General features: G+C 34.5%; 2 protein-coding genes across 3 annotated transcripts; both read left to right on the top strand.

The window, feature by feature from the left end:
* The first annotated feature begins 1,941 nt into the window (after positions 1–1,941).
* Positions 1,942–6,203, top strand: LOC125196736 (probable serine/threonine-protein kinase PBL18). 2 transcript variants are annotated; one of them, XM_048095348.1, is made up of 5 exons: positions 1,942–2,126; positions 3,066–3,745; positions 4,162–4,419; positions 4,804–4,923; positions 5,079–6,203. In XM_048095348.1, exons 1-5 carry the CDS (start codon positions 2,102–2,104, stop codon positions 5,706–5,708), a joined length of 1,713 nt encoding a protein of 570 aa, XP_047951305.1. In that variant the 5' UTR covers positions 1,942–2,101; the 3' UTR covers positions 5,709–6,203. The 2 variants fall into 2 exon arrangements, with proteins under 2 accessions (XP_047951305.1, XP_047951306.1); XM_048095349.1 differs by having other exon boundaries at positions 1,950–2,174.
* Positions 6,204–11,496: 5,293 nt separating this feature from the next.
* On the top strand, positions 11,497–13,509 carry LOC125196322 (elongation factor P). The gene is made up of 7 exons (XM_048094794.1): positions 11,497–11,721; positions 11,798–11,875; positions 11,955–12,061; positions 12,404–12,481; positions 12,739–12,840; positions 12,969–13,050; positions 13,159–13,509. Exons 1-7 carry the CDS (start codon positions 11,598–11,600, stop codon positions 13,275–13,277), a joined length of 690 nt encoding a protein of 229 aa, XP_047950751.1. The 5' UTR covers positions 11,497–11,597; the 3' UTR covers positions 13,278–13,509.
* Positions 13,510–16,768: the final 3,259 nt, after the last annotated feature.

The following is a 16,768-nucleotide window of genomic DNA, read 5'->3' as shown; positions in this document are numbered from 1 at the left end:
TTGTCCACTTTGCCTCTTTTTTTTCCCTCCCTTTTTTGATAAATGGAATCCACTTTTCACCAACTCATTACACTCACGTTCTATTATAAAACTAATACTCCTATATAAATGTGGAACACACATTTCACTCACTTTTCTTTACATTTTTTAAAATCCTCGCCGAGTCAAATGTGGACAACATTTATTGACATATGGAGTATATAATAATAATAGTTTCAATGGATAATGGAACACATATTGTTATTAGTGATTAATGGTGGTTTATAGTGGTATAAGTTGTAAATAAATTGATGTCTCTGTGTAACAAGTTTGGGGGAACTTTCCATAAATGAAAATGGGCTAATTTTGTGGAACGGACGAAAAAGGAAAGTGTCCTTATTTTTAAGGGATGTAAGGAGTGTATTTTTGCCAAAAAAGAAAACGACTAACTTTAAGTGGAACGGTTTTTAAAAATACGAGTAATTATAATGGGACGGGGGAAGTATTTACAAGGATAGTTAAAGTAATTTTCCTAGCAAAGAATCTAAACATTTCAAGACAAAGCATGTAAGTTGAATTATCATAACATTCAACACTTATTGGAGATGGAGATCATACAACTTGATAAGATAATTGTAAGCGTGAATACAACATGCACATTCACTAATGTGGTGACCTTAGAGAAATTGAAGTTATTGTAGCTTCAATTGGTCTCGTAACTTGAAGAGAAGGTTAGACGATACCAATTAAATATGTGTAGAAGATCAAGAAAATATGATTATTTCAGAGTAATCAGTCTCCAAGTGGAAGATTGTTGAGTAAGGAGTTTGAAAGAATATTGTTATAAATTTTGTGTGCACATACTTCACTTGGTCTGTCTCTTAAAATTAGAATTTTTTAATTTTAGAATTTTTTTTTGCTCTCTAATAAGAAGAATTCATTCTCCACTAATAGTAATTCAATAACTTTTTTCTTGCAATCTCTCTTTTAATTTAATAATTGTACATTAAAACCCACACCATTTGAAAAGTTTATAATTTTAAAATAGGTAGGGTAATAAAGGGGAGTGATCAATTGCTAACTAATTAGCAATCTCAAACTAAGACTAAATCTTAGCCATTAGATTAGAAGATCTAGTGGTTGAAATAATGTCACATTGGATTATATTTTTAATTAAAAAAATTAATAAATAAAATTAGAGGGTATTAATGTCAATTCTCTCTCATTAAAATCATCTTAAAACTTTAAATTTACGTAACTCTCTCGATTTAAATTATTTTTTTCGCAAAAAATATATCAAATTAAAGATAATTTTATAAGGACTCCAACGAGATCTCAATTGCATATGTTTCGACAACGTTTGAATGATGAAATTTGATATTTTTTATTTTAGTTTTCATAAATGTTGATAACCAGATACATAAAAAAATCTCAATAAAACCATGTAAAAATCTCAATAAAACCATGTAAAAATCTCAATAAATATGTGTTGATATTTTCTTGTACTAGTGTTGATATTCTTATATCATATTGTTGATATTTGTAATACACTATGTTGATATAAAAATATATTCACGAAAATTATCATAAGATAACATAATGACGATATTACCCTTTTGTTGATTTTTTTGTCTACTATTTATTGAGATTCGTAAGATTTAATCTCATCCACTTAAATTAAAATCTAAGGATGGAGATTTGGTCTTAATTTTGAATTAGGGTGCTATAAGCATTAGAATATGACTCGGATAACAAAAGTAACCATAATATAGTAACACAAGGGTATATAGGTAATTTTCAAGGGGTTATGCTAAAAGGATATGTGAGGTCAAAAGCGTCCGGAAATGATGGTTGGAATGATGCCCAAAACAATAATGATTTTGATAGTAGATTGGGTTTTGGTTTGACCAATGCGATATGCTGCTCTTCTTTCTCTCTATATATATTCATTTTTTTTATAAGCTCTTCTGCTTCTACTTTTACTTTTAATAATCACCTAAATCCCTCACCCTTCTCTCTCGAAATTCCTCACTGCATTTCCAGATTAGTATTCATTTGACTCGCCTCTAGCTAGGGTTTTTCCATTTCCACTAGCTGCAAGTTTTGAAATTTCAGCTCATGGATGCCTCTTTATTCCGTGGAATTAAGTAATTATCCAATTCTTCACTCATAAGGGTTCAACTTTCATCTTTCTGGTTAGCTCATTCTTTTTTTCTGATTGATTATTTATTTCGTGATGAATTTCTCTTGAATTTGGGCGAGGAATCTAATCAATACACTTGTTTTAATCTGCTTCACATTTTTTTATTTATATTAGTCGTGATTGGAAATCTGAATCTGCGCTCGATTTTGGTTTAAATTGATTTTTAATTTGCTTCACAAATCTTTGCTGTAAAAATTTGAGTCACGAATAAATGTGTTTAGGTAATTTCAAAACCAGATTGAGCAAACCGACGATTTTTGTCATTGTCATTAGTAAATTTGGTTGAGATCATTGGTAAGCGAGCAGAAATATTCTTTCGATGAGCATTTAGTTTTTATTTTGCAGAGCAAATTTCCGATATCTGAGATTTATTTTCAATATGTTGCCATCTTTGATGTAAGAAAGTCAAGATTTGGAAACCCAATCACTGATATTTATGTCATAGGAACTTAACTTCTTCATAAGCTAGGTGCTATGCTATATCTCTTACTAAAACTGTCCCATAAAAATAGGGACTTGGGGGATGACATGGGTTTTAACGTGAAATCGGTAAAATAGGAGAGCCATAGAAAGAAAAAGTGATTGAATTTTTGTTAGTGGAGAATGTGGCCCACCTTATAAGGCGAAAAAGATTTACCAAAAATAGAAAGGGGCTATTTTTTGTGGACGGACCAAAATAAAAATAGAAGACTATTTATATGGGACGGGGGAAGTATATGGAAAAGTGCATTAGTTTGTTTCATTGTTTAAATCTCAGTCTCTCATAGTTGCAAAATCAAATAGTCCTTTATAAGCAGGGTGTAACTTTTTGATCATATGAAAAGAATGAGATGTATAGTGTGCAAACATATTTAATGCCTTCCGTATGATTTCCTCTTGGCAGGAATATCTTCCTTTTGCAGCATGGGCTGCTTTACGGTTTTAAAGAGTAAGAAGAAGAAGAAGAAAACCGAGCAGACAATCTATGTGAAACGTGTAAATCCACAGGAGAATTCCCCGACTGCATTGCCTGAACCCCAGTGCCAGACACGTTCTTTACAGTCTGCACCTCCAAGTTTTAAAACCAGAGTGAAACCATTTCATTCTATTACGAGAGTAAGATGTAGCAGGGCACGAGCATTATCAGCACCATCGAGTCTTGATGCTGCAGAACAAGATGCACTTGCATCTACAGAATATGAGGAACAGGAAGAACCTAGGAGTCGTTATGGGTCAATGAAAGAATATAATTCACCAAGCCCTCAACCTCTTCCGCTTCCATCACCCCGTGGTACAAATTCTTTTAAGGCTACAACAAGCTTCAAGATGATAAATTCCAGTGGCCCACTTGATATGTCTGGGCCGCTTCCGCTTCCTCCTACTTCACATCCGACTCTGGCAGTGAAAGGAACACTTGTTAGCTTTTCATATGAAGAGCTTGCATCAGCTTGTCATAATTTCTCTCCAGAGAGATGCATGTCCGAAGGTCTATCTTCTGTCATCTACCGGGCTTCTTTTGCAGAGGATGCATTTGGATCAAGAAATCTGGAAGCCACTGTAACCCGTCTTCACCCTTGCAATCAGGTATAAATCTGTTGGAATTCATGTCTTGTTTGATATTTCTGCACCCGTCTTCACCCTTGCTATTTGTTGAATTTCTTGCCTTGATTCAAGATATTTTCACTGGGATAGAGTTGTGGGATTCTGTTATCCTCATTAATACTTTGTGCATGTGGGTGATGAGACGTTTCTGTCTACTCTAGTAACCAGTTCTAGCATATGCTTTCTTTCTTTTGTGTGATTAGGACCACTGATATGTACTGTGAGACAGATAAGGAGCCTAATACCATTCATTAACAAGCTTCTGTCAGCATTGAAACTCTTGTCTTCATGCAAGCTTTCGTGTCTGTTGTATTAGTTTTGTCATCTGCTTAGAGATATCCTACTGTATTTATTAGTCATGCACGTCTAGTCTGACATTGGTTGTCATGCTTTTTTAGGGTTTGAAGGAGTTTGTGAATGATGTGAATACCCTTGCTTCTTTACAACATCCATATCTCTGTAAATTGATTGGTTTTCATGCTCGTGAAGGCTCCGACCACAGGATGTTGGTCTATGAGAGGCTATTCCATGGGAGCTTGGATAGGCTTTTATATGGAAGATCAGACGGTCCACCCATTGACTGGAATAGTAGAATGAAAGTTGCTTTCTGTGCTGCGCATGGTCTAACATTTTTACATGAGGAAGGACCCTTTCAGGTAACTAACATTATATGGCCGTTACATCTATCCGTAAATGTTTTGAGACATGTAAAAACTATCGTTGGCCCTTGTTGATATCATCAATTGGCTACTACTCCCTCCGTTCCATAGTAGTGGAGCCATTTCTTTTCGGCATGGAGATTAAGAAAAATGTGTGTAATGTATTAAATAAAAAGATAATAAAGTATGAGAGAGGGAAAAGTAGAAAGAAGAAAGTAAGAGAGGGAAAAGTAAGTGAGAAGAATTATATTGACTTTTACTAAAAAGAGAAATGACTCCACTACTATGGAACGTACCAAAATAGCTAAATGACTCTACTACTATGGAACGGAGGGAGTATTATATAGGTAACAGGTAACTTATGCTTTTGCTCCTTGACAGGCGATGTTCCATGAATTTTCAACTGCAAATATACAGATTGACAAGGATTTTAGTGCAAAACTTTCTGGTTATGGTTGCGTAAGCCACATCCCAGATGGGGATATCTCCAGTGGCTCAGTTGTAAGTGCTATATCTTACTATTTCTAGCATCATTGTCTTCTTCTTTTACGTTGATGCATGAGGGAGAAGTTGGGGAGGGGGTTGTGCATAGTTTCAACTTAGCAATACAGCTTACAACTATGCATCTTGCTAAAAGTGTCCATTGCTTGTTTCAGGCTGTGGCGAATCTTTCACTGGAGACACTGGAGAAGGGTTTGCTCACCCCGAAGAGTAATGTCTGGAGTTTTGGCATTGTACTTCTTGAATTGCTCACGGGCAGGAAAAATCTTGACAGCCGGCATCCAAAGGAAGAGAGGAATCTAGTGAAATGGAGTCGGCCGTTCCTGGCTGATGATTGTAGGTTGTCCCTAATTATGGATCCTCAGCTAAAGGGTCGTTTCCCTGTAAAAGCAGCTCGGACGGTAGCTGATATTGCTCAAAGATGTCTCCTGGTAGATCCGTCCGAGAGGCCAACCATGAGAATCATAGTGGAGCATCTTAAAGCTATACAAGACATGAAGTACACCTCTCGATTTCCTCTGCAAGAGCCAGGATCAGTTAGTCAGAAGAATATGTCGAGATCACCTAGTCTGAATGGGATTGTCATTCCGCCTACTAGATCAAATTGTTCTCCTACACCTCCAACTAAACCATCCATGACCCCTCAAAGTCTGCACGCACTGCCCCTGGCTCTACCCCCTAGATCAAGTTCATCTTCGTATACGTTGGAGGAAATTGATCGGCAGGAAAGCCGGAGATCGTCATCCTCAACCATTCGTAGATCTAGTGTGGAAGGATTTTGTTAGATAGTTTTCCTTTTTTTTTTTAACATTATGAAATGTGATCTTACATAGTACTATTATATAGAAGATAAAGATATTTTCACAGTTGGTCAGAAACTTTTCAGGTGGCTCAGTTTTTTTGTATATGAAGCTGCTGTGAATGATTATATTTTCTCCGGATGGCGCCTGACTGGGACATTATCAACCTCGGCTGCCTCATGCTCTGACTGTCACCTCTTGAGCACCATCAAGGTTTTGAAGAGTCATTTGAGAGTCATGCAGACGTTGCACATGCACGATGGCTTGTGCTTTCCCTTCCCGCTCGGAGGCTGTATGCAGTTGAAGCAGGAGCAGCCCAGATGATTCCTAGGCTGTCGCAGAGGAAGATCCTGGCTCTCGAATTGCCCCCAGTAGCTGCTCTGTTTGTCTGTGCACTAGTTTAAGGCTTGTTAATTCTCTCTTCTGGTGAACTCTGCTTAACAAAAGAAAATTTACTATAAATGCTAACATTCACTAACTCTAAAATCATAGAATGCAGTGAATGGTGTTATAATACTTGCCCTTGGATTTGGAATTGAAGGCTCCATTTCCAATTCTGCATGTCTAATTCCATGATACGGAATGGAACCTATATGATTTTCAAAAGAAAAATTCAAGAATACAAACTAAACAAACCTCATTGGGTCATTGATATTAGAATCGGTATGGGAGTAATTAAACAGAAGCCTCAGAAATAGTTCCTCGTGATTTAGTACAACTGTACAAGTCTTCATTCTGAAAGATGAATAATGAAAATCTTCTATTTACAGAGCCATCAAAGGGCTCTTGCTTCCTTTTAACAACTGAATAAGGCCAGAATAACCAATTAGAGCATTAGCAAGAAGAACATGAAGATGAAGAAAGTTGACATGAGGATAATGTCCAAGTTGGTCCCTTGCACGGTTCTTTGCAAATATTTCATGGTTAGGAGAATTGTAATTCCATGGCATATACTTGCGATGCTCGAAAGGCCGTGGATTGATAAAATTATCTTGTCTATAGCAGCACGATATTTTACAAACTGTGTAATCATTTGAAGATGATTATACACATCACAATAACCAACAAACTCTATTTCATTGACATGAGAGGAGTAGTCAGTTGAAGAAAAGGAATATCCCTGTTAATCTCCCGAACCCAAGCATCACTACCATCAGACAAGTCATCATCTCCATAACACTGAAAACACACTTTGTTTATCTCTTGGTGTGATGCCTATTAATCAATAAAGAAGGAGTAATTGATCATTATCAACCTATACGCCAAATAAGTTACTTGGAATATTTCGAAAAATGAATAGACAGTTACCTCTACCACAAATCTTAAGGTGTCGCACTAAACCAATTTATGAATTGCACGAGAGGCCACTTGTCACAATAATCATTCACAAGAACAACTACCAATTCCTTAAGATTAGGCATCTTCATCGGCAAATTGTCATGTACAATATATATGCATATCATCTTAATAAACGTATATATTATTCTAGTTAATTTATCGAAAATCAGTCGCATGCATACCCAACGTTCAAATTTGTGCCCGACGAATATCTTGAGCATGTGTAGTTGAGGAAGCAAAGAACGAAACATTTTGAAAATATCCACCATCGAAGGATGTTCAACCGCATACGAAGGCGCCCATATCCAGAGCTGAGTAGGAAGAGGAGCATCGATGAACACAAATTTACAACGTGGACTGGTGTACTTGATGCGAACAAGCTCCGATTTACAAACCAAAAATGATTTGAGGCTCCTGCACCCGATGATTTCAAGGCATTTGAACCGTGGAGAGGTCCAAACAATTTCCAGAGATCCGTCAATAATAAGCTTGTCAGTAAAAGAATCTATCACCAAAGTTACAATGACGAAAATCAAAGATGGCCGCTATGGTAAATTCGGATTATTGACGGACTATTCTGTCACGAATTAGTGACTGACATTTTTCAGTTACTTATTCGTCACTAGTCCCTGAAATTTCCGCTGCCGTTAGTATTTTTTTTAGTGGCTCATTATCATTCCCCATATTGTATTATTCAAAAATCTCTCTTCTTTATTCGTTTAACAAAGAGATTCGGAAGCACAACAATCAAGGAAGACCTGTGCCTCGAATTCAACCGCGTTTGTTTTTACTTTCATGTACTAATAAATTATGCTTAAACGATAGAACTATTATGCAAATGAATATATCCTTTTGCCTGTTTTGTTATCTTGTTTCATATTTAGTTATGATGATTAAATATTTATTTCATAAACTCAATTATCTCTGCAGGTTTCTTAAAATTACTTATCACATAATTATAATTACAATGATTATGCAAATATGTTGGTCTAATTCTCATTTGTATTACACTTTTCAAAAGTAGAAAAATAAATTCCGTAGTTAGAAATTTTTGCAACTAAAAAAGTTCAGCCTTGCCAATAGAACCGTTCGGTTCTATTCAACCGTAAGTGAGATGACATTTTCACATGAAATTAAAGATATTATACAAATTTAATTTTGAATAAAAACTATCTCATTTTTGTTATACCCAAATACTCTCCCCGTCTATGATAAAATGTCAAATATCTGACCGGCACATGTTTTAAGAAATTGTTTGACTTTTATAAAATAAGTGTGTAGAATAAGTTAGTTGAATGCATGACCTACTTTTATATATTGGTTTTATTGGTTTTATGATAAAATATGAGTGGAATGAGTTAGTGGAATGTAATGTCCATTAATCAAATATACTCCCTCCGTCCCCCATAATTTGTCACCATTTGACCCGACATGAGTTTTAATAAATGTAATAGAAAGTGGGTTGAAAAAGTTAGTGGCATGTAGATCCTACTTTTATATTATTAGTTTTATAATAAAATGTGAGAGAGAATGAGTTAGTGGAACGTGGAGTCTACTACCAAAAATGATAAAAGTGAAAGGTGACAAATTTTTAGTGACGGACGAAGATGGAAATAAGTGATAAATTTTCAGGGACGAAATGAGTAGTAAAAGTGAAATGACACATTTATTCTTCTTACAACACCAATCCGTTGTCCAAGTCAGCAGGTTACAAAGTTGGAGTGCTTGGTTCTTCGCTCTTAGTCTCTTTTTTTGTAGCTTTTATCCTTTGAGCCTCCTTTCTCCGGGCTCTCGCTGTTCTCTCGATTTTGAGATCAAACAACAAGGATGACCGAGAAAATTTGCTCGTGCACTGAAACAAAAGAAAAAAAAAAAAGTAAAACAGAAAACAAAAAAGAAAAGAAAGAAAAAGTATCTGCATTCCAACGGAAAACTTCTCTTAGTCCTAAGTAACACCGTTCCGCAGCAACAACGCCATTTGAGAGAGCCGCAATCGTGTCAGACTTGAGTGTCCTAACTTGATAGAATGGTCGTCGCGTTCCCATTCCCCAAGTACCTAGTCAAAGAAATTTATATGTTCCCTTTTGAAAATTACATACTACTCCCTCCGTCCGTCATTAGGAGTCCCGTTTTTTCATTTTAGTCCGTCCGCGAATAAGAGTCTCGATTCACTTTTATCATAAATGGTAATAGGGTCCCACCTTCACCTAACTCATTACACTCATATTTCATTTAAAACTAATATATACAAGTGGGACCCTTATTCCATTAACTTTTTTCCACCAACTTTTCTTAACACTTCTTAAAACCCGTGACGCCAAGGAATGAGACTCCTAATGGTGGACGGAGGGAGTATTGGTTAGTACTCCCTCCGTCCCATAATAGATGGCACACTTTCCTTTTTAGTTTATCCCATAAAAGAATGTCACATTTTCCTTTTTGGAAAAAGCTCTCTCGCATATTAATATAAATATACTATTTTCTCTCTCCACCTAACACACAAAACAACATCTCATAAAATCCCGTGCCACTCCCCAAGTATGTCATCTATTATGGGACGGAGGGAGTATAAGGCAAGTCGGGATGTCGAACCCATAGAAAACGATAACTCTAACACAAGAGGATTTGATCGCGGGAGGTGGTTGGCGGTGCAGCCACACTATACTTTTTGGTTGGATGCTAATTAACCAATATAGGCGGGAACTTAATTAAAGGTAAACCAGTTGGGCAAGTAAACTAACTAGGGATGCAACATGAAAGAAAACAGTAATACTTAGACATATAAACAAGAGTGAACTACAAAAATGGTCCCTGGATTATGGGTTTATCTCGCTCATAGTCCCTGGATTTTAAAAATATCGTCAATAGTTCCTGGACTAAGGGTTTATCTTGAAATTGATCTTTTTGGCTTTTTTTGGTACGAAAATACCCTTTGATATTATTTTGGGGGGTTTGGGCAATTTGGTCTTTTTACACTTTTACATTTTAAATCTGATATTATCTTAGTTATGTACTAACTTTGATATTATTTCAAAATTATCATTCTTCTTCCATTTTGTGATCCTTCACTGAATTTATTTATTTTTATTTCAATATTAGATTTAATTTTATAAAATTAAATTTAATATTTAGATTTTAAATATCAATAAATTTTTTTAATAAAAACTATTAATTCATGGACACTATAAATATTGATTAAAACTATTAATTTTTGTTATTTAATATAATATTCAATTGAATTGAAGAAGTACAGAAAAATAATATTAATCATGATGGAAAAAGTAAGAGTTATTCTATTTAGCCTCCGTTCGGTTGTTATAATTGCTTGTGATTAAATATTATGAAGTTGACTAAAAATTTAATCCTACTAAAAATTTTATATAGGAATATTTTTGTTGAAATTTTCTAGTAAATTTTGATTGTTTTCAAATTAATAAACGAAAATTATATTAGTCTTACATTAGATGCATATTTATTTCAGAATAAATTGTGTTATATAATCTATTTATGATTAAAGCTACTGTATTAAATATTGATTAAAACTAAGACGTTGTCATACCTTATTGATTACATAGTACTATACACTATCAAATATTGATTATAACTATTAATTTTTGCTATTTAATAATTTTTATAATTAAAAAAAATTATTGATATTTAAAAATAAAATTTAAATTTTGTAAAATTAAATCTAATATTGAAATAAAGAAACAAAGTGAAGGATGACAAAATGGAAAAAGGATGATAAATTTGAAAAAATATCAAAGTTAGTACATACCTAAATAATATCAGATTTAAAATGTTAAAAGTGTAAAAAGATCAAATTGCCCAAACCCCCCAAAATAATATCAAAGGGTATTTTCGTACAAAAAAAAGCCAAAAGGATCAATTTCGAGATAAACCCTTAGTTTAGGGACTACTGACAATATTTTTAAAGTCCAGGAACTATGTGCGAGATAAACCCATAGTCCAGGGACCATTTTTGTAGTTCACATGCAATTGCAATTGTAGACATCGAAAGAAAACAAGGAAAAGTTAAACTAATCTATCAAAGAAAATATCGAAGCTTGCAGTGTACCATGAGGTACGAAAGAAAGGTACTACGCTAAAATAGACTGCGAGCGCAGAGCTTCACGTCTGGATTTCAGGGAAGCAGCGACTAATATTGTCCTTTGCATGCATAAATTAAGGAAAACCTACTTAAACACAATGAAAAACACAAATAAAAATCTAAACACCTAAATTAACTAGAAAATGAAGAACATTGCGGCCATATCTTCATCTCTTAAGCTATGTAGCTTGAAGAAATGAAGATATAAACGCGTAATATAAGCTGCCTAGCGCAAGACAAACACAATCTAATCTAACGTAAATAAAAGTGTGACGGAACGAATGGTAGATTCCCACCTATACGTCATCACTCTATTTGGGCCTATTGTGAAAATTGGGCCCAACCTTCTCGGCCGAAAAAACTGGAAATAATCGCTACTTGGCTCTTCTTCTTCTTCCTTCCTTATCCAACACTACACCATTGCCATGGCGGGAATCACCGGTTTCAACCGTCCCTGCTTCCGTCCCCTCTCTTCCTCTCTCTCCTACTCTTCCATCCGTTTTCCTGCGCCGCAGCTCAGGCTTCCGCGCCGCCTCTCTACATTCCCCAGTATGCCCACTCGCTTACCTCAATTTCGCGTTTCTTTTCTAAATTAGGGTTTTCTTTTCTTTTTTTGTTGCTGCAGGGATTTACGCGTTGACCAGCAACGACATTAAAGTTGGCCTCAACATTGAAGTGGATGGAAATCCGTGGAAGGTTATTGGTAATAACTGCTTAATTTCTGACTATTTTTCTTCAAATTCAAATTCTTGTAATGCATTTGGTTTTGGGTAACTGTTCAGAGTTCCTTCATGTTAAACCTGGAAAGGGGGCAGCTTTTGTACGGACCACATTGCGAAATTATGTGACTGGGAATCAAGTTGAAAAAACTTTCAGAGCTGGAAGTAAGGTAACTACTTTACATCTCTTGGATTTTTTTATTGAATTTCATTTCCCATTTTACTAGTTATGATTAAAAATAGCCAAACTAATTATCTCTTCTATTGAAACTTGAGATCTTGTTATGCATTGTATTATCAATCTGCTTCAAGTCTCAAGTTTAGCATATGTATTTCACTCTGCCTTTCTATATGCAAAGTATATGGGGCTTCCAAACTACATTTCAGTTTACTTATTGGACTAAATTCATATGTAAATACCAGTGTAGAATGCTAAACAATCCACTTCAAATTTCTTGAAGGTGACACTGATATTTCAGTTAACATTATTTTATGCTCTGCTCGTTTGACAGATAGAAGCAGCTGACATATCCAAAGAAACCAAGCAATACACTTACAAAGATGGTGCCCAGTATGTATTCATGGATTTGGTAAGTCATTCATCATATAGATCTACAAGCCGGTGTGACACTGAGTATATCAAGCACTAATTATTACCTGTACTTGGTTAAATGTGGTATATAAAGCTATCGTCTCTATGTGCTTGGTTTTGATGTCTCTTACATAGTTATACCATGCCCCATGCTCTTTAAATGGCAAATTCACTTGTCATCCATCTTCCTGAATCAGTGAAATAGTCTGATTTTATATGCCAACTATATGTCATACCCTCGAATATGTGTTCCAGAATACATATGAGGAATCCCGCCTGAATGCGGTGGATGTTGGAGATAAGGACAAGTGGTTGAAAGAAGGCATGGACTGCAATTTGTTATTCTGGAACGGGAAGGTTAGTGTTAACTCCAGTTTCTGAATCCAACCCGACCATTTTCCAACTGGTTTTGGTATTATGTTGCTCACTGTCAAATGCATCTTCTTGTTCTAGACTAAACCATTTGCCGATTGGCATCACTGTAGGTCATTGATTTTGAACTTCCCATAACTGTGAAGTTGAAGGTGACTGAAGTTGATCCTGGCTTAAAGGGCGACACTGCTCAAGGTAAGATAAAATTCTCATAATGAACAGAAAAGGGGAAGAATCGAATGAGGGAGCAAAGCTCTTTGGTTCATGTGTTTATATCCATAATTTGTAAGTATATGTTTGCAGGAGGATCAAAGCCGGCAACTGTTGAAACTGGTGCTGTGGTATCGGTTCCATTGTTCGTAAACACTGGTGATACCATTCTGATAGACACCAGAACTGGGCAGTACATGAGCCGCGCATAGCCTGCTTTTTATCCTTCTTGGGAGGCTTCCATGATTTTGAAATTGAAGAGTACTCATCTAGTTCACCAGCATCAATATTTTGACAATTCCTATCTACTGAGGTATCGTGTGTAATGGAAACCTCCTTTATATTTCTAATCATGCATAGAGGGCACAATATGTAGAATCAAATGAATTCATTCCTGTATATGTTGCAGATTATATATTTACTGAGTAAACTGCTGATGCATTACATAATGTGTATTCTACTGCATGAGTAAAATTCATGTTTCTTAACCTTTCTTGAAAGCGGCAATAAATAAACACAAGAAGCCACCAAAATGATTTCTTCTCATGGATCAACCTGTTAAACAAAATCCCTCTTGGATTTCTGACGACAAGGAACATGAATAGCAATTTTTTAAGTGAAAGTCGTGTGTAGGGTGAAAATCCAATCTCAATCATATCTTATTCAAAAGTGTTTAACACAATATCCTATACATACTTGTCCTTCATAGCATGCTTAACAAAGTGTTCATCATCAATGCAATAACTATCTGCAAACACCTGCATTGCTCCCCTGATTTGGCCCCATTTCAACAGCCCGTACAATAATGTGCTATATAGCATGATTTTGAGGTTGGAAAATGCTTAATTCCATATTCGATCAAATGAATTATGTTATTTGTGAATTAGTAGTTGGCTTCAGTGACGGGCGCCGGGTTTTGACTGGGGTTGGGGACCGAGGGGATTTACTACTTCCTCCGTCCAAAAAAAAAGTCTCATCTTTTCATTTCCGGCCGTCCACCGCAAAATTAGTCTTCACACTAAAAATGGAAAGTCGTTCCTAATTTATTATTCACTTTTTAGCATTATCTCTACCTACTCTATCCATATCTACTAATTTATTTCTTATACTTTACAAACTATATATTTTTCTCATACTTTACCAATTTTGAATTAAAACCTGTGTAGTCTACTGATGAGACTATTTGTCGTGGACGGAGGAAGTATTAATATTTTTAGTGTCAAGGGGTAAAACATAACCCACATGAAATTACGGAGCCATGGGAGGGGGGATGATGAAAGATAAATGATTTGAAATGAACAATAAAAATTAAAGATACATTATTTTTTGATCTTACAATAACAATATTTAAAAAGTGAATAAGAAAAAAAAAATTACACAAATTAGGTGAGAAAATAAAATATAAAAAAATTAATTCCTAGCTAATGGATTAAGTATGAGAATTAAAAAAATAAACTAGTTAATAGATAAATGAATTTAATAGAGAAAATTCAAAAAAGAAAAAAATCAAAAAAAGTAAAAAATTTTTCTATAATGAATTTACTATAGAATCATAAAAATGAAATAATAATAAACAAATGAATTACTATAAAAAAATTAAAAAAGGACACCAAATCCAAAAAAAAGTCCCCTGCGGGGATTAAATTTGAATCCCTTTTTCACCCAGTTCGCAGGCGACTTATGACCAACTAACCAGTAAGAGTATTTTGTGTTATCATATGCATGATGCTTTAATCTTTTTTTCCCCATAAAAATAAAGTTTTTGGAAAATAAAAATTTAATAAAAAATTTGAAAAGATGAGAGAAATATAAAGAAAAAGGGATGAGATAAGGAAAAATGGGAACTTTACAAAAAAAAAAAAATTTGAAAAAAGCGAAGGTATTTTTAGGGAACACCCAAAAAAAAAAAATGAAAATATTTTTTATAGGACAGGGAAAAAAAAAATCAAATGGATGCCCCAGCATAGGGCCCCTTGGTTGGCTCATCAGTTAGTCCCCCAACCCCAACCTATAGAAGGTTTAAAAACCCTTAAGTATGTTTATGACAATTTAATTGTACTTGGGAAAAAGAGTTTTTTTTTTTGATTTTATCATTTATAATGGGGGTATTAATTCTCTCCGTCAAAAAATTCTTTTTTTTTTTATTTGCCTCCCAAAAATAAATTTTTTATTTTAATAAAATTATTAGAGTATTCAATACTCTCTCCCCCTAAATAAAAAATCTTTCATTTTTTTATTTGCCTCCCAAAAATAAATTTTTTATTTTAATAAAATTATTTCTCTAATAAAGTAAGATTCATTTTCCACTAATACATTTCCTTTTATATCTCTCATACTTAACGAACCTACAATTTATATTTTTGAATCCAAAACTAAATTTTGGCAAATAAAAGAGAAACTAACGTCGGCTACCATTTGATAGCCAGCCGTAGCCCACCAAGTAGAACTAGAACGGGCGACTTCCTCAAAATTTATTGTTTCAAATCCTAGAAATCATCTTTGTATTTAATAATAGTAATTTCAAACTACCAATTAACTAACGAATTGAAGTGAAATAATTTGTAGTGCTCCTAGTAAGTTAGAATGTACTCCGTGTATATAAAATTATATTTCATGCAAAAAATACATGTACAATATAGAATTTCTTCAGATACAAAATATAGAAATATGGTAAGAAAAAAAGAACACATAGTTGGAAAATCTTGTTATTTTCAAGGATGAAAAAAACTAGGAAAAAAATAAAAATCTGGTTAAAGGAATAATGTTGATCAAACCCTCAAAGATCTGCTAAAATTGTTTGAGATAAATGGAATATTTTGGTATCTTTTGGTGACCCCTTTTTCCCAAGAATAGGACTGAAGAGCTTTCTCATCACCTTTTGAAATCCCGCCCTCCGCCCTTGCTTAGGCGGTGGCGCCACCGCAGGCTCGGGCAGGCACCGCCCCAGCATGGCCTTGTTGAGCTGCACCTCAAACGACAGCCTCTCGTACTCATCCAGCAAACTGCTTTGCTTGTCGCCGAATCTCTTCATTTCTCCTACTTTTTTGGACATCTCCGACTATACCAAATCTTCAATTACTAATTGCATCCAACCGGGTGATGCTACAAGAGTTGCAGCGTTGCAGTGGGAGATGTTTATTTACGTTTTTGTAGAAATAGATTTTGGACAGGTTTTTTTAAAGTAAGTTAAGAGAGAGGTGACAACAGTTATTATTATAGGTGGAAATTTATAATGATCATTCAAACTTAAATACTTAATTGTGTCTCACCAAGTCGTTGGTTATTTAAATATTTCGTTCGAATTTGATTTCAAAATCTGATTGAATTTATTTCTTCATTTCGTTGCCGTCCCTGGATTGATTGTATTAACGTAGCATGGCCTTTTGCAGGCTTCGATGTACGTATAAATTTTGACACTGTAATACTTATTTTATTGTTTATTGTATAATATAGTCAGTTTGACTTAGACACATATTTTAAGAAAGATAAAATAAAGGGAAATGAAAAAAATATAGTGAAAAATATTTTTATGTATTAATTTTATAATAGAATGGAGTAAGATAAAAATAATGAAAGTGTGGATTAATTAAAAAATAGTAAGAAAATAAATAAAATATTTATTGGTCTATTAAGATGAAAATGACGAAATAGACTATTTTTTTGGAAAGAGTAATTTATTACTCGATAAGTAGAACTTTTAACG

Source organism: Salvia hispanica, chromosome 6 (genome assembly GCF_023119035.1).
Source record: "Salvia hispanica cultivar TCC Black 2014 chromosome 6, UniMelb_Shisp_WGS_1.0, whole genome shotgun sequence".
In the NCBI taxonomy this organism is placed as follows: Eukaryota; Viridiplantae; Streptophyta; class Magnoliopsida; order Lamiales; family Lamiaceae; genus Salvia; species Salvia hispanica.
The sequence above is the reverse complement of the archived record's forward strand: the minus strand, read 5'-3'. Positions and strand labels throughout refer to the sequence as shown.